The 24688-nt window shown below is 42.3% G+C and overlaps 2 protein-coding genes across 4 annotated transcripts in view; one reads left to right on the top strand and one right to left on the bottom strand.

The window, feature by feature from the left end:
- Positions 1-24688, bottom strand: part of NIPAL3 (NIPA like domain containing 3) — a 35496-nt gene that overhangs the window by 5366 nt on the left and 5442 nt on the right. For 2 of the 3 annotated variants that reach the window (XM_073665806.1, XM_073665807.1), the window contains exons 4-9: positions 17293-17464; positions 15672-15731; positions 11986-12131; positions 10921-11017; positions 4491-4626; positions 4080-4168 (exon numbers count right to left, since the gene is read on the bottom strand). In XM_073665806.1, coding sequence (XP_073521907.1) covers positions 4080-4168; positions 4491-4626; positions 10921-11017; positions 11986-12131; positions 15672-15731; positions 17293-17464 — 700 coding nt within the window. The remainder of the gene's footprint in view (positions 1-4079; positions 4169-4490; positions 4627-10920; positions 11018-11985; positions 12132-15671; positions 15732-17292; positions 17465-24688) is intronic. The other variant, XM_073665808.1, reaches the window with a different exon arrangement.
- Positions 21347-24688, top strand: part of STPG1 (sperm tail PG-rich repeat containing 1) — a 164161-nt gene continuing 160819 nt past the window's right edge. Inside the window, exon 1 of the mRNA XM_073665812.1 lies at positions 21347-21454. The gene's annotated coding sequence lies outside the window, so the exon portion shown is untranslated. The remainder of the gene's footprint in view (positions 21455-24688) is intronic.

The raw sequence follows: 24688 nt of genomic DNA, 5'->3' as shown, positions 1-24688 counted from the left end.
ACAGAACAAAACAGTCACTCAAGGAGGAGTGCCAGCTTCCCAGCAACCTGGAAGTAAACAGACTGTAAAGCTGGTGCTGCTCAAGACACAACTTGAGAATAACTCTGTAAGGAGACTGTTAAGCTGGCGTATGGAAACATATAGACCATGCAATACTCTCTGGGAAATAAAATATGCAAATAGCTTATTCACAGAAGAGAATATGGTCTTTACTGCCACCTATTGGAAGTAGCAATTATATAAGTCAATACTGACCCTATAAAAGAGGACTCTTCACCACATTTTTCATGTTGAACTGGACACAGGTTGTAATAGTGGTTGCAGTTTTTTTTTTATTTCGCCTCTCCGTTATAAAGATATTAGCAATCACAGGTTTTGATTTGATTAAGTGGGTATGATCAGACAGATCTCACTGGGGTGTGTACTTCCCATAGGCAGGCAGCAACACACAAAGGAAAGGAGAACACGCCCAAGACCATAGCTTAGAGCAGGTTTCAGCTCTGATCTCCTGGCCTAACCTCCTGCATGAGTCAATGTAGGGGGAAGGGGCAGTGCAGTTGAGATTAGCTGTGTCACATCATAAACCCTTCTATCATCTGTCCTGATTACTAAGTGTGTTAGTAACCACACTTATGTCTGCTGTGCTTAAGCAGCTTGTACTCGCTCTGCAGAGAGATCCGGTGGTCATTACATCTCACACAGGAGTAACCTACCTGTTCTGGGCTACTCCTATGTGAAACAAGAGATTAGAGCAGGCTGTCATCACAACACAGAGCGAATACAAGTTGAGCACAACAGACATTAGTGTGATTATTGACATACCTTTAGACAATGTGTGACAGGAGTAGAAAAGCAAAGCAGACACTGCTAGTAGAGGAGAGCTGATAGAAGGGTTTGTGTGACATGGCTAAACTCAGCTGTGCTGCCCATCCCCCCACATGGATCTTATCTTGAAGGTGTCGGTCATGTGTGCTTTCTAATCATGCAGGTTAGACCTGGAGATCATGGCTGTCAGTCATACGTGAATCTGTCAGCAGGTTTTTGCTATGTAATATGAAGACCACAAGAGAGGCTGAAATACAGAATTCAGGGATGTGTCACTTGTGTGCTGTTGTTTACTAACTGTGAAGAATTTATCACTAAGTGATTAACATTGCTGGACTATACTAGTCCAGTAATGTCCCCTCCTGTGATAAGCACCTCATTGTCTATGGACTTTGTACATAAAGAGCCTGGTGTGGGCGGGGTTAGCTTCCTTAGCTCTGCTTCATTCTAAATCTAAAAGCTCTGTTTGTGTCAGAATGACTGCACCCAGTAATCTAAGTGATACATCATTGGATTCAGCTTCTCTCTGCCTACATTACGCTGCTCTCAGATGAGGTAGCAAAAACCTGCTGACAGATTCCCTTTGAAGTGGAGGTGTGTCCTTATTTCCTTTGAGTATTGCTACCTCCTTAAAATTGCTCAACATCACGCAAAGGGATGAAGTACACACCCCCAGTGAAACATACACTGCTCAAAAAATAAAGGGAACACTTAAACAATGTAACTCCAAGTCAATAACACTTCTGTGAAATCTACCTGTCCAGTTATGAAGCAACACTGATTGTGAATCCATTTCTCCGGCTGTTGTGCAAATGGAACAGACAACTGGTAGAAATGATGGGTATCTTGCTAATTGCCTTCTATAAAGGAGTGGTTCAGCAGGTGGTGACCACAGACCATTTCTCTGTTCTCATCCTTTTCGGTTGTTTTGGTCACTTTTTCATTTTGCCATTGCTCTCACCCCTAGAGGTACAGCAGCATGAGGCGGTGTCTACAGTACAACCCACAGAAGTTGCTCAGGTAGTGCAGTTCATCCAGGATGGGACATCAGTGCGAGCTGTGGCAAGAAGGGTAGCTGTGTCTGTCAGCACAGTGTCCAGAGCATGGAGCAGATACCAGGAGATGTGGAGGGAGCCATAGGAGGGCAACAACTCAGTAGCAGGACCGTTACCTCCTCCTTTGTGCAAGGAGGAACAGGAGGAGCACTGCCAGAGCCCTGCAAAATGACCTCCAGAAGCCACAAATGTGCACGTGTCTGCACAAACAGTTAGAAACCGACTCCAAGAGGGTGGTATGAGGGCCCAACATCCACAGATGGGGGTTGTGCTCACAGCCCAAGACCGTGCAGGACGCTTGGCATTTGCCACAGAACACCAGGATTGGCAAAGTCACCACTGGCGACCTGTGCTCTTCACAGATGAAAGTAGGTTCACACTGAGCACATGTGACAGACGTGACAGAGTCTGGAGATGCCGTGGAGAGCGATCCTTCAGCATGACCGGTTTGGCAGTGGGTCAGTAATGGTGTGGGGTGACATTTCTTTGGAGGGCCGCACAGCCCTCCATGTGCTCGCCAGAGGTAGCCTGACTGCCATTAGGTACCGAGATGAGATCCTTAGACCCCTTGTGAGACCATATGCTGGTGCGGTTGGCCCTGGGTTCCTTCTAATGCAGGACAATGCCAGACCTCATGTGGCTGGAGTGTGTCAGCAGTTCCTGCAAGATGAAGGCATTGAAGCTATGGACTGGCCCGCCCGTTCCCCAGACCTGAATCCGATTGAGCACATCTGGGACATCATGTCTCGCTCCATCCACCAGCGTCACGTTGCACCACAGACTGTCCAGGAGTTGGTGGATGCTTTAGTCCAGGTCTGGGAGGAGATCCCACAGGAGACCATCCACAACCTCATCAGGAGCATGCCCAGGCGTTGTAGGGAGGTCATACAGGCACGTGAAGGCCACACACAATAATGAACCTCATTTTGACTTGTTTTAAGGACATTACGTCAAAGTTGGATCAGCCTGTAGTATGTTTTTCCACTTTAATTTTGGGGTGACTCCAAATCCAGGCCTCCATTGGTTAATAAATTTGATTTCCATTGATGATTTTTGTGTGATTTTGTTGTCAGCACATTCAACTTTGTACAGAACAAAGTATTCAATGAGAATATTTCATTCATTCAGATCCAGGATGTGTTATTTGAGTGTTCCCTTTATTTTTTTGAGCAGTGTATAACAACACCCACTAGGATTTAAAAAGAAACGTTAACTCATTAGGTACCAAATACTTTGATTGCTATTATCTCCGCAATGGAGAGGAAAAATAACGAAAAAAATTGTTATATGCAGCCACTATTACATTGCGTATCCAGTTCAACATGAAAAAATTGGTGAAAGGTCCTCTTTATAAAGCATTGCCATGACTTGTTATTAAAACATAGTTGCATGCAGATGTTAGCACAGCAGTTCATGTTATTGTCCTCTATTCTGTAGACTATGAAAACTATCTCACATTGTTACCCAGTGAGATACTTTCCTGCTCTCCTTCCAACCTCACATCTCTACATGCTTTCTCTATATTTTACAACCATAGGGTACATGCTTTAGTGCCCAAATTAGCTAGTTACTAACATTCTATTATGGTGCCCCACCATATACCCAGAAACTGTGGGCTGCCAGAGACTGCCAAGCATAGTGCCAAGCATAGTGCTTAGCTGTCTTCATCCATCCTATAGACTTTGAATGGGGTTGCACTGTGTATGGTTGGCAGCTGCTCCATTCAAGCTCCTCCACATGGTGGTCATGCAGTGAGATGTAATAGGAGGGCTTGGGACCACCCCTAATAGGGATTAGGAGGAGTCCCGGAAATCATACATTTAAAGGGTTTGTCCAGGCTTGAGGCAAAAGTAAGAGATAAGCCGAACGGGCTAGTCGACACGTGACCAAATGAAGGCAAATAGCATACATGCAGTCAAGGGTTCGCCTGCTTGCACCATGAATTCATGGCAGCGTGACTGCAGACTCTCCTGAGGATATACCATATATGTTATTCCGTGTGCTAACTCTTTTACTGGATGCTCAATCATTGTGCAGATAAAGCAGATCCTTGCACTCAGCCGATCAGTGTTCATTTGGTTGTATCTTTTAGGACTGAAGAAGGCTTTGCTTTGGAGACTGGTTTTGTTCATAGAGACGGGAAAATAAATGTCTACATACTTTTGCAGCAAAGATAATAAAATGTTCTACCAATTTTACCTGCAGTTAAAGCAAGAGTTGTAGACATGATGTAATTAACACTTGCAATCAAGGCAGAATCATACAACTGGGATGCTTGGGACAGAAATCTGCAAAAGACATTTCATCTTAGCCACTTCATTCAGAATAATTATAATAAAAAAAGCACATTGATCCAATATATAATAAAAATTTCAAAGAACAAAAAAAACATAGGTGTCAATATTGTTATTTATTATTATGTTTCGGCACTGTAGTAATTAATAAAACTAAAGTTTGGCTTCTGTGCCAATTAAGTAGTATAACCAACCTATAAGTTTGCCTATGGATACATTGCGCTAAAGAATAAATTAATATAATTTGATTTACCATACCAATATACAAATGTACAATAGTGAAACAAACAAAAAAAAAATTGATCTGTGCACTTACGATCCTTGTGCAATAGCAGTAGCAACCATACACACGATCATGATGTAAAAAATGGGATATCCCAGCTGCATGGTGTCCTGTATGGACACAATGATCATACCAGCGAGTGCTTTCACTGTGATAACTGTAGTGGTGCCTACAATTACAAAAAAAAATATGTTGGTTTCACATTTTAATGGTACACATAAAAGTATTTCATAATACAGATTGCTGGCATTTTTATGAGAGTTTTCAAAGTTATGTAGTAGCACTGACGGACACAGACAGAAAACGGACCCTGCGAAAAAACAATATATGGGCCCTTTGCAACCCAAGAGCTCCTAAAATGCACAATTGCACCAGCTTTGGAAGTAGAAATGCCCCCCTTACTTCTTGGGCCCGTGCGGCCGCACAGGTTGGACTAACGATATGTCCGCCCCGTTGAAGTACGGTGTCAGTTCCGCTAATGTCATTTTCTTACACCACTGGTATCCAAACTTCATGGATCAGGCAGTGGAAAAATCCCAGAATGACATGGCAGCCTTCTGCCTTTAGCAGCATCTGGAGATCCACATGTAGGTTTGGCTCACAAGTCATACTGGGAGTTGTAGTGTTGTAACAGCTGGTGAGCCACATGTTGGAATCTATAGCTTTAGAACATGGCCTACAGTGGTAAACTAGACTATACTACATAGTATTTTTCTTATACTATCAGTCATATGCCAATCAATGTCTCAGAACATACTTATAGGTATATTACAATTGAAGGGGAGTCTTTCAGCGTTAAAAATTCTAATTATACAACTTATACCTGAATATATGGTACTTCGTGCCTACAAAAAAATCCTACCTGACCTGTAGTACAGATTTTACATAAAACCTCTTTCATTACATATGTAAATGAGGGGTCCTCGGGGAACCCAAGGTCTTCGTGTACTATTCTGCACCCTCAATTACAATCTTCAGCACCCTCCCCACCTTATGTTGATTGACAGTGCTCACTTTGGAGAGCTGCCTGAATTGAATCTCCAACCGTGCGAGCACTGACACTGCAGAAGCCGAGAGTACACACAGTGTCAGTGCAGGCGAGCTCTGATCCCTCTCTCCAGTCTGCATTGGTCCCTCGCAGCACACAGGATCAAACAGTGCGAGCAGCTGTCCAATATGGACAGGAGAAGGGGATGATAGCTTGCCCGCACTTACACTGCAGGAGCCCGGCATGTGCAGGGACACACAGTGTCAAAGTGCTCTCAACCCCTCAACCGTCAGTATTGGCTGCCCACTGCTAGCGGCTGCTGCAAACAAGAGGGGGAGGAGAGTGCACCTGCATACACTGACGCTATATGTGCTCTTAACCCCTGCAGTGTCAGTGCATGCAGGGCTGGGGATTCAATTTAGGTGCCAATTTGCTCCAAAACCAGCGGTGTCAATCACCATAGTCAACATAAGGGGAGGTGCAGAGGATAGTATTTGAGGAGCAAGAATGGTGCACTGTTCTTTTGGCCCTACAAGGTCCCCTCATTTATGTATGTAATAAAACTTGTTTTGTTTTTAAGGGTAAAACAAAATTGGTGAAGAATCAGTACTATAAATTTTTATAGGGGCCAAGTCCCTTATGTGAAAGTATGAGTAGTGTAGCAGAACCAGGTAGGACAGGGTTAAATCCTAGCACTGCAGGTCTTGATTAGACGCACCTGACTAGCTTTTTTTTTTTTTCTTTTAACAAGAGCCAGGGCCTGTGTTCACTAGGTGTGTGTCAGTCTGCGGGACTTTTTGAGTGTGCTGCTGGAGAGTGGCTAGCCAAAATGTGAGCTGTATCTGGGAGAGAGACAAGCCAGGGCCTCTCTTTGAATGGAGACTGCATGGGTCAGCTAGGAAAGCTGGGCAGTCAGTGTGTGCAGAGAACGGCGTATAAGCTGCAGCCAGCTCAGTGTGAACTATGCCTGTAGCTGAATACTTCTGTTTGGTGCTGGAGCTTGGGCTATAGGTGATACAGAGACTGCTGGGATCATGCCTCTTTTGTGTATGAACTGTAATCTGTTCTGGTGAGCTCACACTGACATATGTGCCTGCTGAATGAACAGTTTATTTGCTGTGATACCATTGTGCCCATGAGAGGCTGTTATAGGTTTTGAATCCTTTGGAATTTTATGAAAGCAACAAAACTGCGCCTGTTTGGACCAATCCGCATTGCCTGTGTGAACGCTACCTATTGAATTCCTGAGAGAGTGAATCCCTACAGTGGATTAATCTGAGTTTTAGAAGCTACATTCTCCCTTTAAGGGGTTATTCCTATGTGACGGCATATTGCTAGGGTATGCCATAATTTTATGATTAGTGGTGTTACGATCTATGGGATCCTCACGATCATGAGAATGAAGGGAACAAAGCACTAAATAAGTAATGTCTAAAGAGCAGCACTCACAGCTACTAGCTCTGCAGGGATCTGCAGCTGGCCACATTTACTTGAATGGGTCTCAACTGTAGTTCCCTGCACAGTGGACGGCCAGGGTCCTCTGAGCAAGGAAAAATAAGCGAACCTTTAACATCATGATTGTGAGGATCTCAAAGCTTCCACATAATTGTATTATGGCACCATTATGGTTACACTACAATGTGTCTTTTATTCCTGGAACTATGGCTTTTGGTCATAGATCACATTAATTTACTAAAGATGGCATGGATTGCTTTATACCTTTCATAATAAGCACCATTGGGATGCTACAGTGCTTTCTCTTCAAAGATAATGGTTTCTTTAGAGACCTAATATGGAAGGGAGGGATAGCTAGGATCAAACCAAAAATTCTACACAGGTAGTAAGAATGGAGGATTAGGGAGGTCCTAATCCAGGCATCTATAATTTAGCAGCCCAGCAGCAATACTTTAGAGGATGGGACCACAGCAACTGGCACAAATTAAGTGGCATAACTTTTCCTGAATTTGACAGACTTGTCAGTGTCCTGTACATATTCCACCCATAGTATTGTAGATGGCCAGGAGTGGAGTGAAAATGTCAAAAGTTTCAACATCAGTCCACAAAATATTGCGACTTATTAAGATGCTTTAAGAATAATGGGCCCCACATAGTCCGCCACACAGAATAATGGGCCCCACAGAGTCCGCCACACAGAATAATGGGCCCCACAGAGTCCGCCACACAGAATAATGGGCCCCCCACACAGAATAATGGGCCCCCCACAGTCCGCCACACAGAATAATGGCCCCCCCACACAGAATAATGGCCCCCACACACAGAATAATGGGCCCCACACACAGAATAATGGGCCCCACACACAGAATAATGGGCCCCACACACAGAATAATGGGCCCCACACACAGAATAATGGGCCCCACACAGTCCGCCACACAGAATAATGGGCCCCACACAGTCCGCCACAAAGAATAATGGGCCCCACACAGTCCGCCACAAAGAATAATGGGCCCCCCCACACAGAATAATGGGCCCCACACAGTCCGCCACACAGAATAATGGGTCCCACAGAATAATGGGTCCCACAGAATAATGGGTCCCACATAGGGGTGGCGGTTCTAATCACACTGCGGGCCAGTTTGACACGTGTGTTCTAGATTAAAGAATTTGTGGAAAAGAGTGGCACACTTGATTCATTCTGGTTATAGTCTTGCTGTTGATCCTTTCTCACATTTTAGCTTACTTGGTTATGTGGAAGATCTTCCCACTGTAGAGCCCCACAAGACAACACATGGCTCAATATTGGCCATTGACAGTATATATTATATTATACTATATATATATATATATATATATGTCTTATATTCTAGGTTCTTCAAAGTAGCCACCTTTTGCTTTGATGACTGCTTTGCACACTCTTGGCATTCTCTTGATGAGCTTCAAGAGGTAGTCACCGGAAATGGTTTTCACTTCACAGGTGTGCCCTGTCAGGTTTAATAAGTGGCATTTCTTGCCTTATATATGGGGTTGGGACCATCAGTTGTGTTGTGCAGAAGTCTGGTGGAAACACAGCTGATAGTCCTACTGAATTGACTGTTAGAATTTGTATTATGGCAAGAAAAAAGCAGCTAAGTAAAGAAAAAGGAGTGGCCATCATTACTTTAAGAAATGAAGGTCAGTCAGTGTGAAAAATTGAGAAAACTTTGAAAGTGTCCCCAAGTGCAGTTGCAAAAACCATCAAGTGCTACAAAGAAACTGGCTCACATGAGGACCGCCCCAGGAAAGGAAGACCAAGAGTCACCTCTGCTTCTGAGGATAAGTTTATCCACATCACCAGCCTCAGAAATCGCAGGTTAACAGCAGCTCAGATTAGAGACCAGGTCAATGCCACACAGAGTTCTAGCAGCAGACACATCTCTACAACAACTGTTAAGAGGAGACTTTGTGCAGCAGGCCTTCATGGTAAAATAGCTGCTAGGAAACCACTGCTAAGGACAGGCAACAAGCAGAAGAGACTTGTTTGGGCTAAAGAACACAAGGAATGGACATTAGACCAGTGGAAATCTGTGCTTTGGTCTGATGAGTCCAAATTTGAGATCTTTGGTTCCAACCACCATGTCTTTGTGCGACGCAGAAAAGGTGAACGGATAGACTCTACATGCCTGGTTCCCACCGTGAAGCATGGAGGAGGAGGTGTGATGGTGTGGGGGTGCTTTGCTGGTGACACTGTTGGAGATTTATTCAAAATTGAAGGCATACTGAACCAGCATGGCTACCACAGCATCTTTCAGGGGCATGCTATTTCATCCGGTTTGCGTTGAGTTGGACCATCATTTCTTTTTCAACAGGACAATGACCCCAAACACACCTCCAGGCTGTGTAAGGGCTATTTGACTAACAAAGAGAGTGATGGGGTGCTACGCCAGATGACCTGGCCTCCACAGTCACCAGACCTGAACCCAATCGAGATGGTTTTGGGGTGAGCTGGACCGCAGAGTGAAGGTAAAAGGGCCAACAAGTGCTAAGCATCTCTGGGAACTCCTTCAAGATTGTTGGAAAACCATTTCCGGTGACTACCTCTTGAAGCTCATCAAGAGAATGCCAAGAGTGTGCAAAGCAGCCATCAAAGCAAAAGGTGGCTACTTTGAAGAACCTAGAATATAAGACATATTTTCAGTTGTTTCACACTTTTTTGTTAAGTATATAATTCCACATGTGTTAATTCATAGTTTTGATGCCTTCAGTGTGAATGTACAATTTTCATAGTCATGAAAATGCAGAAAAATCTTTAAATGAGAAGGTGTGTCCAAACTTTTGGTCTGTACTGTATATATGTTATATATATTATATATATATATATATATATATACACACACACACACACACACACACACACACACACATATACTGTATATGTACGTGTATATATAGGCTGTGCGATTAGATAGTTGGGGTTTAGCGCCAATTAAAGGCAGCATATTAATTGGATAGTAAGTAAACAGAGATATACCAGAAGATTATGTTATTTAATTATTATAGTTCTTAGGAAATATTATGGTGATCTTGATAAAAATCTCAGCTTTGAAAGACTTTATCATATTTCTATTATTGTCCTTTAATGTATCTGACATTTACTAATTGTGATAAGGGCACTTATGTCTTAAGCCCCCGTCTCACATAGCGATATCGCTAGCGATATCGCTGCTGAGTCACGGTTTTGGTGACTCACCAGCGACCTCACCAGCGATGTCGCTGTGTGTGACACTTTGCAACGATCAGGCCCCTGCTGTGAGGTCGCTGATCGTTGCAAAGTGTCCTGGACCATTTTTTGGTCGTTGGCCTCCCGCTGGCCAGCACACATCGCTGTGTGTGACCAGCGGGACCAACGATCTGGCTGGTAACTATGGTAAACATCGGGTTACTAGGGGCACGCGTGCACTTAGTAACCCGCTGTTTACCATGGATACCACTCTGCTACGGTGCACGGAGGCTCCCGCGCACTGTAGCAGAGTGGTATCCATGGTAAACAGCGGGTTACTAGGGGCACACGCGCACTTAGTAACCCGATGTTTACCATAGTTACCAGCCTGCTCCTGCTTGCAGCAGGCTGGTAACGGGAGCAGGACATCGTGGAACGATTCTTTCCACGATATCGCTGCTCCCCTGATCGCTGGTGAGCCTGCCTGTTTGACAGCTCACCAGCGATGTATTAGCGATGCAGCAACGATCCCTGACAGGTCGTATCGTTGTCGGGATCGCTGCTGCATCGCTTAGTGTGACGGGGCCCGACGATATCTGAAAAGGCAGCGATGATATTGTGTTTGGATGGGCGGTGGGAGCAAGATGGGGGGGGGTAATATGTTTGGTTTGTTGCAAAATGTAAAAGGAAAAAAAAAAAGTCTTTAAAGTTGCTTGATAAAAACTATTGCGTTCCATTATGTGCCGACTGAGTTAGCGAATCAAGGTGTACGATTTCATAAGTCAAATAAAGTGAGCGAGATAAAAGTAAGGGGCAGTTACCCAGTAGCGCAACCAGCATTAGTATGAGGAGCAAATAATTAGCATTCTTCTGCTTGTAGTAATAGAGCAGGAAGCAGAAAACAAGGATTTCCACAAGCTGTGAAATACAAAAATAAGAAAAGGTTAATATATTCTGTAAAAACAAGACACAAAACCCTCATTGCTCTTCACATCTGCAGATTACACACCAAGCATTTAAAAATGTAATTCAACCCCCAATGCAAACTTAGTTTATGAGCAAACTTAAAAAAACAACTTTCTGCTGTTTGCAGTAAACCAAACAAACAACGATGTAAATAGCTCAGCACAACTAATGTAACACTTTGTTTCTCCTATTCAGCACAAAATGTATTTTACCGACTACTGAAGTCTCAGAATTACACGGCCCCATTGAATAACATTGGTCATGATTATTAACATGGTTTACATTACTAATATGATTATTATCCTAATTAAGGTAATAAAAAAACCCACTTTTTTTCACAAGTTTTTTATTATTTAAAGCGGTTAGCGGTTCCTATTACACAGCCCCTTTTGGTTGCTTCGCTGGGTGGGAGGAAAAGAAAAGATGGGCGTATAGACTGTCGCACCCCCCTTGATCGCATGCCTTAAATGCTGCTGTCAAAGACTGACAAAGCATTTGAGGGGGTAACCCCATTCACATCTGGAGGGTATAGTGTGGATCCAGCTCTATATCCCGCTCTACACACAGGCATTCGACATTGGACATACCAAAATGTCCAATTTTTGTAAGGGGTTAAATTGTTCTTGTTGATTAGTTTATGGCAAACAGCAGAAAGTTTTAAATTTTACTAATAAACCTAATTTCCAATGGGGGTTGAACAATTTTGATTGCAACTGTAGATGTAACAAGTCATAGAGCGACCCTTATATTCAGGAGAATGACATGAAAACACAATGCTATTTTTTTTTTCTAAACTGCAGAAAAGCTAAAAATAATGTCCACGTGCTATGGCACTGAATCTTGGGGATTGGTGCAGCTAGAAATGACTAGAATCCTATTAAAGCTATCTTACATCCCACCCGTATAGACGTAGAACTTACCATGTACAGCAGGAATGGCCAGCTTACTAAGTGTCTAACGATGTTGTCTCCTGTCATCTTCTCATGACTGTTGGGCCCAAAAGTTATCAGCAGATACGTGCCAATGACCGCTAAGCCACAGCCTAAAAAGGACAAGATATAACGTCCTTTTGGGGGATGGAAGAAGAAGACACATACAGAAATCAGAGGAGGCCTGATTAGTGAACATGCAGGTGAAAATCTGCTGGTTACATGATCATAAAATCAGCAAATCACTGAAATGAGGTGATATTGTGCAAAAAGGTAAAGTAGTATGAAAACGAATGCAAAGGGCCAATATAATTTGTCAGAAGGGCGATCGGGTGCGATCATGCTCTGCTACATGCGGATGAAAGCCACGCCCGCCCACCTGCGGGGCCAATCAGTGCAGTCACACTGAGGCATTAGCGGCAAACTGCTTTGCTTATTGGCTCCTGCAGGTGGGCGTGATTGCACCATTAGCGGAATTCAAGCAATTGGCAGCTGTTCTACTTTCTTGCACAAGGTTTGAAAAAGTTCCCTCTGAGTGTTTAAAAGGACAGGTGAAAAAAAGTAACAAAAGATCTATTTCTTAGTCTGCAGGACTATCTTCTGGCTCCTGAAGCAAACAATCCTACATACATTTGGCAGGGAGAACAGGAAATCCTTCTCGTTCCCTCCCATCTAAGGTTGGGGCTGTTGAAGCTCCCATGATTTGGCTACAGCATACAGCCTTCTTAAGTTCCTTTGCCAATGGCCTCATTGCCCATTTTTCCATTTTTATGCAGGATGTAGCAAGGCCCTTTAGTGTTGGGTGAGTGAACTGAGATGTCAGTCCTTGTGGGGTGCACTTATATAGTGCTGGGTAACCTGTCTGATCTAATAGTACGGGCATCATCAATAAGCTGTCAGCCAGACACGGTACATCACACGTATCTGTGTGACTGACACCCTATGCAAGCCTCATTTGTGTGCATTTTTAATACTAGGCACCCCCTCCATGAATTGGTAGGTCTGTGTGTGGTTGCTCCATCAGTATTCTGCACCTGTGCTGCTCCACCTTTATCATGGGGGTCTACTCCATTCTGCTAATGCATTTGTAATCTGACTGTTGATAAGGCTGTTTTTTCTGAGGAGGTCGAGGAAAAAGTCACAACAACATGTCAGAGTTTGATCCGATTATTGGGTCGCATTCGGACATTCAAGACAATGAGAGCGTGAAAATCATTGGACAGCACTTGGATGACATTTGAGTGTAGTTTACTTTCTGTGTTCTGACACTATGGAGAAGATGGAGAAATTTTGTTCTCCATCTTCTCCTCAGTGTGCTCCAATTCTCTCATCCAAGAAAATCGGATCACACCATGCTGACTATGCTAGGAGTTTGATCAGAGGTCATTTGCATAATCGACCCAATTCTCTTGGATGAGAGAATCTACAGTTGTGTGACCCTACACACTGTTAGGGCTTGTGCACATGGCAGCATTTTCGGTCTGAGTGTGATGGCAAATATGCAAATCGCATCCATAAATGCTGGGACTGTGAAACAGAACATAATCCTAACAGTTTATTAGGCCAGGTGCACACCACCGTATTTTCCGTCTGAGTGTAATCCAACAAAACACCGGATTGGACTTCGGACCAATGTTAGTCCAAAGACATACTGATAGGGGATGTAGATTGTGAGCCCCAATGGGGACAGTGCCGATAATGTCTGTAAATTGTCTGAATTGTAGAGCGCTGCGGAATATGTTGGCGCTATATAAATAAAAAGATTATTATTATGGGGCCGTGCACGTCTGATCTTTTCCTCAGACAGAGTCTGTACGAGGTGGGGGGTGAATTGCTGCATGCCCGAGTTTGATCTGATATTCGGATTGCACTCAGCCATGTCACTCCATGAGTCATGAAAACCATCAGACTGCACTCAAATGACATCTGAGTGCAGTCCGATTTCCGCACACTGACAGAATGGAGAAGATGGAGACTTTTTTTTCTTCCCCATCTTCTCCTCATCCGAGAGAATCGGATCCCACTATGCACACACACTGATCAGACTGTGATTTGCATAATAAACCCGATTCTCTCGGATGAGACTATACAGTCGACTGCACCTGCCCTTAGGATTCTAAATGTTACACTCCCTAACTAATTTTCTTCATTGACTGGAAAACCCCTTTAACATTAGTGTTTCTTAAAAGAAAAAAGGATGTATTGAAGAAAAAGTGGGGTTAGTAAGGAAAAAAAAGTGATGATTACAAGGAAAAGCAATGTTTAACACTAAAGTTTAAGCCAAGCCAATACCTTTGCCCAACAACCCTTTAACCGCAGTGGGAATCAGACACCTACTGTGCAATTAGTGGTATCCAAATCTGATGTGTGTGCAGTATTTCACTATAACAAGCTTCGAGGTGACACATCACACACATCGGTGGAGAATGCCATAGGTAATACGCATGACAGTAGTAAATAGAATAATCTAAGACAACCATTTATATTTATGATCAGATGGACGGAACTAAATGCACAGATCCAGGATAGAATAGCAAAGCGACAAGCATATTATGGGCTAGAGCTTCTCAGGTTACCAAAAAGGAAAAATTACATTCATTGTCCTGTGAAAACAAGCTTTAAACTATATGTATAACGCAAATATCAAAAGTGATTTGTATAAGTCAAACATAGACTAGACAGTCTTAAAATACACCAGTGGTTCATGGCTTCTGATAAATCTGGTGTATCTTTAGATGTATAGTTTAGATTCATCAAGGCATTTACATCAAAATTTGGTTATAAAACACTGGGAAATGTTGCAAAATTTTTGCGCAACTTGAAGTTGAGCAAAAAGTTTGCAACTTTTTGCTTTTCACACCAATTCCAGGCAGCTTTGCTGAAGTAGCAGGAACTAGGGCAGGAGGGGCACGTGGCAAATTCATCATTATTTAGTAGTGTCAATTATGCCAGATATGTACTTTCTGGTGGAATCACGCGGCTGTTGTAATATTTCATTAAGAGGTATGCATCGTACTTTAGCGCTGCTTTCATTCTAACTGGCGTGCACAATTCCAGGCTTAATGAATCAGACCGTTAGTCTTAAAGGGATTGTCCGGTCAAAAGTGATAACAGAGTGACTGCAGACTTAGGAATCCCGCCAGTGCATACACTGTGCGCTGCGGGGATTTGCAGCTTTCAGACCCGGTAACGGAGGGTATGTATGAGTTATACATACCCCGGCCAGTGGGTGCGGCCTCACTCCCCATACTCTTGTATGGAGCGAGGCCACGCAGAGTGACTGCAGACTTATCACTTTCGACTGGACAACCCCTTTAAGCTTACGCCACTTGCTAGATTACATCAACGTTCTGGTGTCTTTTTGTCCACATACCCTGTGTCAGACAAGGCACAGAAAGTGTCTAAAACACATAATAAAGTGTGGATCTAGTCATGAAAGCCAGATGCAGATTTCTTCAGAATTTCGCATAATAAAAATCCCCATTGAGTGATGTAAACAGAAAAAGTGTCGGCAGCAAACACTATGGAGCAAATTTACTTTCCTTTTCAAAGATGGGGGGGGTCCCCAACTTTTGTAGGCTTACATTATATGTTTTTATTATGATGCTTAATAAAATTAATAAGGGGTGTTGTAAAAAAAACAAAAAACTAAATGTCCCCATTAAATAAATACTCACTTAGGAATTCCTTTGGCTTCCACTTTTCCTTAATAAATATAATGCCTATTATTGAGCTTGCTGAAAAAAAAGAAGAAATAAAAAGAAATAAAACCTCTCTTAGTTTTTCACAAAACATCACTGATCAAGAATTAACTCAAAATCCCACACATGGTAGAATTATAAAATTCTGACTGACCGCTGTCATAAAATTTATGCAGCGAAATAAAGGCATTGCCCACATCAAACCCTTCCCAACACAGGACATACACGAAAGTCTTATGCTGGATGTGGCTGTAAGGAACTGAGCCTGCTTCATATACCTTGGGTGCCAGCTGTGTTATACAGCCAGCATCTGCCTCTAAAAGCAGTGACTGGAGCTGTCAATTTCTGATAACGGCATTTAAATGTTTGCGATCTATGTGGCGCCCATAATCCCACTTCTTCAATACAAAGTTGCGTTTAGGCGATGGGTTGCAATGGAAGGTGGGTGACAAAGGCCCCTGATGTCACCATCTTTGTACTTCCATGATGCCCAGCCTGTTATTGGGGCTTCATAAATCATCATTTTTAGTATATTCTGCAATACTGATATAAGTGATTCAAAGCCGTTCCCCATCTAAAAATAAAAAAATGGTATTACAACCAGATTTTGTATAGGACTTTTATTTCATCTGTAAAAGTAAAATCTTTGAAAATCTAAAATTAATTAACCCACGTGACAAATGCTGTGCAGATAATAACTTTGAAATGGCATTTTTTTTTTGGTCATCTAGCATACCCCCAAAAATTTAATAAAACTTAAACCATTGTATATACCACCCCTCAAAAAAAAAAAAAAAAACCTACAGGTCTCCACACAAAAAACAAGTCCTTCAATTGTAGGAAAAAACAAGCCAATTTTTTTCGTATACAAAGTTCTGTAGTTTCTTATATTTTGGTGTCAGAAAAAAAAATTCAGAAGTTTGGTATCGCTGGAATGACCTGAAGAATCATGCTGTCGGGAAATTTTGACTGCAAAAAAACATAAAAACAAAAAACTGCATTTTTTTTCTCCACCATTTCAACCCACTGACCTTTTTTTCCAAATTTTTAGCACATTATATGGTAAAATGAATGGCGTCATTCAAAACTACAACTTGTCCCACAAAACATATGCAGTACAGTGCAAAACAAGTTATATTTCTTCAAGATGGGGGAGGAAAAAATGAAAGTGCAAAAAAACGGAAAGTGGGCAGATTATGAATGGATTAGCATCATTTTCATTATGTACAGCTAATCATTACTGGCATCCAATAATGTACTGTTATTAGGAGATTAGAGCGGGCGCGCTCTATTGTAATGATATATCAGACAGAAGACTAGCTGCTCTTTTTCTAATGGAGTCTGAGGATGCACGTCGCTGGTGTTTATACCACATATGTAAAAATGAACCTAAAGTAATCAACACCTTACTAAAAATGAGCCCACTGGATTCCCCTACTAGGAAAGTGACTCTTCTATATCCACCAGCACAGTATATATTCTACAAGGCATCATTAGTATCAGCTTGACAACGACACGAGAATAGCAGGACTTAATGGAGTAGTTCCATTCTTATGGCCAAGAGAAGAATGAGCGTTCCTTGACCAAAAGGACTCACCTATGAGAGACACAGCACTGAGGGGCACAATAAGAGACAGAGGAGCAAAGGCATAGGATGAAAACACGGCTACCTCGCCCAATATCATCAATATGAGACCAAGCCACCATGTCTTCGTCTTGAAGTATGAACGAGGGTCTTTGGTTCCAGCCAATCGCACGTGACTGTATTTCTAAGAAGGAGACAAAGTGGTTTATTAAAGATTTTCCTCAGATATACTTTCAGAAAAACAGTTCCCACAGCTGAACATTTCAGATATCGGACAAATACCTACCGGTAATTTTTTAATGTAAAAAATATAATCAGAAATTGGCCCCTCCTGCTGGGATTCCTAGTGATTAGATGTAATCTGGGAGTGAAGCACTATGTAGCGCTTATTCACATCTGTCAGGTCCACCAAAGTGAGAGACAGTCCTTCACACACCTCTCCAAAAAGGATGAGGATGTATCTAGGAGTTTTTATCAGTATACAGTAGAGAGCAGAAAGTGCTAGTGCACAGTAGGACCTGTCTGGAGATTGGGTGGACGCAAGAAATTACACCCCCACTGGAAAGGAGGTGTCAGTGCTGCCAGTCTAAATGCCTATGCCACCTGTCTGCTCAATCCTCAGAGTAAATCAACCGTAGGATGGTAGGTAAGAAACTCTGTCACACATCTTATTAGAGAAAAAGGTCTCTTTCTCCACTGATTAGTTACTCCCTCCACTTAAAGTCAGTTTGACACACCTGAAAAAGTGTTCTCAAGATTAATAGTTATTCCCCATCTACTGGATAGGGAATAACTTTCAGATCATTGGAGGCCCGACTGCTATGGTCCCTATAGATTCCGAGCTCTGAAGAGACCTGGTTGAATGGAGCAGAGGTCAATCATGCGCACTGCCTCTCCATTCATTTTAACAGGCACGCGCACAAGATCAACCGAGCGCTGCTCTTGGCAATCTCTGGCGTGCCCATTAAGACTGAATGGAGCGGTAGGGTACATGAGTGACCTCTGCCCTATTCAGCCAGAGCTCTTTAGATATGAGATAACTTCTAAACTTGAGAACACCCCTTTAAGTTACCAAATCCATTGCTCAGATTAGTACAAAAGTGTCTATTAATCTTTATACACTGTCAGGCAGTGACCATACCCCCCCTCTTCCACCATCCCAAATTCATGAATGATAACACTGGCTTCACTTGGACCTGGGTTGTCTCTGCTGAAATACTGCCTGTTCCCTGCATCTGTTTCCCCACATGTGCAGGATTTTAGCCAAAACAGCACTGGCACGAATGTTGCGAACACCATCAATCATAAAGTGCTGCTCAGTCTGACTAATAGAGTGAAAGAGCACCATATTGCGAAGCACCAACCAAAGTGCACCGAGCACCTAATGTGCCATATTAACCACAGATTTGCAAGCGACGCTACATGGCAATTTTGTTAATATAGAAAAAAATCATTGTTACCCTGTAGGTCATTTATCTCACTAGGTGAATGCTGTATAAAAAAAATAAAAAAAGGGTTGCTGCTTTTTGATCACCTTGCATAAAAAAGAAAGAATAGAAAAGCAATCGAAAAGTCCCATTAATCCTTTTTCAACCATAAACTGTACATATTTGGTATGACTGCATCCGTAACAACCTGAATTACAAAGTTAACTATTGTGTTATTTATCCTTCCCGTGTAACGATGAGGAAAAATAAAATAAAAAACAATGGCAAAGTAACAGTTTTTTTTGCTTATCTTGCCTCCCAAAATTGTAATAAAAGGTGATCAAAAATGTCGCAAGTACCTCAATATTCTATAAATAAAAACTAAAACTCATCTCTAAAAATAAGTACTCATAAAACTCCATCAACACAAAAATAAAAATGTTATGGCTCTTAAAGTATGGCAACACAAAATTAATTTTTTAAAGTTTTTTTTGGGCAAAAATAGGAAAATGTGAATTTAAAAAAAACAACTATATAATTCATTATTTCCATACTGACCAGCAGAAAATAAAATGTGAAAATGTAATTTATACCAGATGGTTAATGTCATACAAAAATAAACTAACTGTGGGAAAAACTTTTTTTTCACTTTTTATCATCTACTGCACAATATTTTCTGTAAGACACTGGGGATCAAAATGCTTACTAACCCCTTTGATAAATATTTTGGTTCATTATTTCACAACAGTGCCTTTGCGATTGTCAACCATTGATTTGTAAGTTCCCAAAATTGTGCATGGAGCGCTTTAAAGGGGAACAAACGGTCATAAGGTTTTTGCTTGGTAATCTGAGAGCAGCTGAGGTTGGGGCTAAGACACAGATTTCAGGGATGTATCACTTATTAGGCTCTAAGCTGCTTCCATACAATGAAAATTTCATCACCAGGATATTATCCCTGCCTGGACTACAAGGCGTGTGAGCCCTGGTCCGACCACACCCACCCTGTGATAAGCAGCTCACTGTAAATAGACAATGTACATAGAAAGCTGTGTTGTTGTCAGGGTTAGTTTTCTCAGCTCTGCTACATCTATGAACTCTAATGCACCCAGTAAACTAAGTGATACATCATTGGAATCAGGGTCTCTTTCTCTACATTTTACTGCTCTCCGATGAGGTAGGAAAAATCTGCTGACAGATTCCCTTTAATTTCTTTGCCCCGTCATATACCCAGCCAAAAATTTAGGGCCATATGTAGTGAATTCACAAAACCAGGAAACAGCATAATTAGAGAGCTGCCACCGCTCAGTTGCACAATTAGACATAACATATTGAGAGAAAAAATAAAAGTTTTAATATTAAAAAACAAACAAAAACAAAAAAGAAATACTATAATAGTTAAAAGCATTTCAGTTATTGTTACCTAAAAAGACAAATGGGCCACAAAAGAGGGTAAAAATACTGTAGAGTGTCAGTTTTACCTTTCGAATAAAACATCAAGGCCGGTTTCATATGTCTGACACTCATGGTCTGACTATGGGCCGTGACGTCCGGATCGTTCACCTGACCCAAACAGCTTCATAGTCATATAGGAGACCTGAGGCAGGTCCAGACATAATGGGCCATAAACGGACCATGTTGGATGCGTGAAACCAGCCTAACCCTCACCCCCTTCCTTGTGGCTTGAGCTGAATCGAGCATGGAGGTACTAGGTGTGGAGACTATTGAAGTGTATTGCTATGGGGCACTGTGACTTGAGGGACTGTAGCATGGGACAAGCTAGCTAGATGGCCATTATCTTTCTAATAAAGACTGTTGGAAGGATGCTGCCATATTTCTGCTTTGATCATGCTGGGAATACTTTAGTGGAGGTGTGGTTCTTCTTCTTGGTGGGGGTGGTCACAACAAAGACACTGACTAATTGGCATTTATCGAAGACTGACTGCTTTTGGGGGCAATAATTGCATTTGGCACTTTAACAGGGGGCAATGAACCATCTGCAGACAGAATGAAATGGATACTCAGCAGTGTACATCGGCAGATTTTTGTTTTCAGAAACAAATGCTATTAAAAGTACAGAAAATATAAACTTCTTCTTTATAATCTAATCTTTAATCTTTTTATTTTATATAGCACCAATATATTCCGCAGTGCTTTACAATTCAGGCAATTTACAGACATCGGCACTGTCCCCATTGGGGCTCACAATCTAGATCCCCTATCAGTATGTCTTTGGAGTGTGGGAGGAAACCCACACAAACATGGGGAGAACATACAAACTCCTTGCAGATGTGGTCCTTGGTGGGATTTGAACCCAGGACCCCAGTGCTGCAAGGCTACAATGCTAACCACTGAGCCACCGTGCTTATCCGCAGTAACACATGACTCATGGCACATGAGGCACTAAGCTGAGTGACCCGGCCTCTGAAAAAGTGTGAAATAAGATTTCCAAGTGGCACACATCACAAGGAATGATTGGAAGCAATAATTATACATGAGCGGACTTTCCTGGTTTTCTGGCACACACCCTGCTGGTTTCCAAGCACTCCATTGTCTGCAGTAATGCAACAACCTTTAATTAATCAATCGTGATTATTTACAATGTACTTTGGACTTTATCCTAGTGACATGGAAGACTGTGCACAGAAAAAGTAAGTGTGAGGCTGAATTCACACATGCATTATGTGTTTGGTATAAGCCCCAGAGGTAACATTTCTCCTTGTGCACAGTGACATGCTTGACCTGCCAAGGTAAGGAGACTTATAGGCCATGCAATGCTCCGCTGTGAAATTAATTATGCAAATTGCCTCTTCAGAGAGGCAAAAGGACTTAAACTCTAGTGCCCCCTACTGGATGTGGCAGCACGGTGGCTCAGTGGTTAGCACTGCAGCCTTGCAGCGCTGGGATCCTGGGTTCAAATCCCACCAAGGTCAACATCTGCAAGGAGATTGTATGTTCTCCCCGTGCTTGCGTTGGTTTCCTCCAGTTTCCTCCCACACTTCAAAAGACATACAGATGGGGAACCTAGATTGTGAGCCCCATTGGGGACAGTGATTATAATGTATGCGAGTAAAATAAATAAATGAAATGTAGCAATCCTAAAAGTCAATATCGACCCTTTAACGAGCCTTGCCACATGACTCAGGATAAAAGCCAAACCAGAATCTCAATTTGCAGACATGGTGTTTCGGGGTGTTGCCTCTCCTCAGTGCAAAGCATGAGATCTGATTTGACTCTACGAAAGGCCTCTGACTGGGGTCGAAAGGGTTAACGTTTCTCCTTGTGGAGAGTGACATGCCAAGGTAGTGAGACTTATAGACAATGCAATGCTCCTTTGGGAAATCAAATATGCAAATTGCCTCTTCAGAGAGGAAGAGGACTTAAACTCACTTGAATAGGTGGCACTAGAGTTCAAGTCCTCTTCCTCTCTGAAGATGCAATTTGCATACTTTATGCCCAATGAATGCTTCCAGTGCATTAAACCTATACATAGGACCCCTTTCACCTAACAGAAGCCAAAAGAGTGACTGTGTAGCCAACATACCTTTTATTAAAAGGGTTTTCCACGTTCAGGAAAGTGGACCCCAACTGCTGTAAAATACCAAACAGAGAAGGTACTGGCCCTTCTAGGTTCTGGCGCCAGCTACCCACAGCCGCTCAAGTCTTTGCATTTTGGCTGCAGAGGTGACATCATGATGAACGCTCACATCACGGTGCAGACAATCACTGAGCTCAGCAGCTGTGTGGAAATAGACAATACAAACTGCTGAGCTCAGTAAGTGACTATAGGATTGATTTGCGTTGCTGACGTGACATCACCCCTTCAGCCAAGATACCGAGATCTAAGCAGCTGCAGGGAGCCAACGCTGGATAGGGTGAGTAATTGCTCCCTTTCTTCTTTTACAGCATTTGGACCACATTCCTGAAAGTGGAAAACTCCTTCAAGCTGGGCACATAGTGCAGTATGAAATACAATTCCATATAGAGGAATGCCAAGCCTATGGGTGACTTATGGCACTGTATGGCTATACATCAAGAAGTACTTCTGCGTATACCTAATTAGGACTTCAATATACCCTTTTTACGGTGGTTTAGAGGACTGCAGAACATCTTTGCTTCTCCTTTTGACCCACTAGAAAAACAAATCTGAATTGATTGATGACCCAGAGTAGCTGAAGCGGATACCTTTTAGATTGTTAGAGAGGAGATGGCCCACTTTTATAAGGTGTCACTATGTATGAGAAAGATTTTTGGGGGAATTTCAATATGTTCTCATTGCAGCCTGACCTGGTTATGGGCAGCACATTACCAATGCTCAATGTAGTCAAATATGGACTGTTGTGGTCACATATTATTGCAATAGATCGGAAACCAGAGCATAGCAGAGACCTGGGAGTCCTGCAGCCCAGGAGCCAGAGAGAACTGCTTGTACAAGTAGATAGAAAAGGTTTTTTTATATTAAGCCCAAGAGACAAATTTCCAGAAAACCATTTTATCTTCTGTAAACCAATGTATTGATTTGTACATAATGGCTAAGATAACTACCTGAATAAATAACAATTAATAAATGGAAAAGTGGATCTGACGTAACAATTACATTTCCAACACCGCAATATAGTCAATGTATTTTTTACATGAATATTATTGATATAAGCGGTCATTTTCTGTTGTATCACAGTGTGTAAACTCCATTTAGAGAACAATATGGTGTATCTAAACTCAAATACGATATGAACAGTCAACAATATGCACTAAATGCAGCTCGGCTTTAACAAGGCCACAGATAAAAAAAAAAAAAGAAAATCAGTGGGAAAGTAAACCTTGTGCCAGTTATTAATGTATGAACCAAAAGGATGTTAGTCTGGAAAGCCAAGACTGCGTGCAGTAAGCCACAATCTCCAATATCTGCCATCCACATCATACTCGCAAGAGTCCAAGAAGCGAAGATCTATGTTGGTGATTTTACAATTAATATTAAATACTGAACAGTGAAATTTCAGATGGCAATTATATCGCAGGGAACTGGGACCGTTCTGATAAAATGCTTCATAGGTCTGCAAAGTATTCCGATTCCCAACAACAATTCATCAGCCCAATCCAGTACTGTGCATACTGAGCAGCAGGTCCGTTATGAAATGCTAGATCAGAAAATCTCATCAGAAGTTTGAGAAATCTTCTCTTCTATAGCACCCCCCATAGACATTAGATTCATTATCCAAATTCAACGATTTTGGTAGGTTCAGCCAACCATATAATGCCCTCCAGACTCTCCCCAGGGAAGAAAAGGATCTGCTGAACCATAGCTATCTAATGTGCATGGGCCTTCATACCCTTTTTCGTTGCCTTTTTTTTGAAAAACGAATATGAACAATATTCATGACTTACAAGTACTTAGAGTTCTTTCAAGTATCAGCAGAAACATCTTATTTATGGGCTTCTAATTCCTATACCACAACCTGCACATAAAGCTTTGCTAATCTGAGCTGCCTATCAGAGGAATATGTTGGGAGCACTCCCTATTTATACCACACATACCCTATAGTTTGTGGCAACTTTCAGCGTATATGATACAAGCTTGCCCTGCACATACACCCAATGTAACACAGAATCTGGTGAAATAAACCCATACCGTGTCAGTCAACACTAACAGGCCATGGTTACTTACACTGGAGGGAAACTGCCACTAAGATCATAACTACGAGCAGTAAGTAAAGCGCCAAATCTTGGAGGGCAGACAGACGGCCTAATTTCTCGTGTGAGGATCGCTTCGCAATCCTCGGACTAACCGTCGGCTCTCCTGACCTGAGCGTGCCAGCGGCATACAACTACATCACGCTGTCACGCTCAGGTCAGGAGAGGTGCCAGTCAGTACGTGTACTGTGATGTGATCCTCGCACGAGAAATACGGCCGTCTGTCTGCGCCCTTAGGCCCGGTTCAATCAAGCATAAAAAAAAATCATCAAAGTTTCATCCACAAAACTCAG

This window comes from Phyllobates terribilis, unplaced genomic scaffold (genome assembly GCF_046119375.1).
Source record: "Phyllobates terribilis strain yellow unplaced genomic scaffold, ASM4611937v1 Scaffold_2__4_contigs__length_985480577, whole genome shotgun sequence".
In the NCBI taxonomy this organism is placed as follows: domain Eukaryota; kingdom Metazoa; phylum Chordata; class Amphibia; order Anura; family Dendrobatidae; genus Phyllobates; species Phyllobates terribilis.
This window is presented reverse-complemented; position numbering and strand designations above follow the sequence as displayed.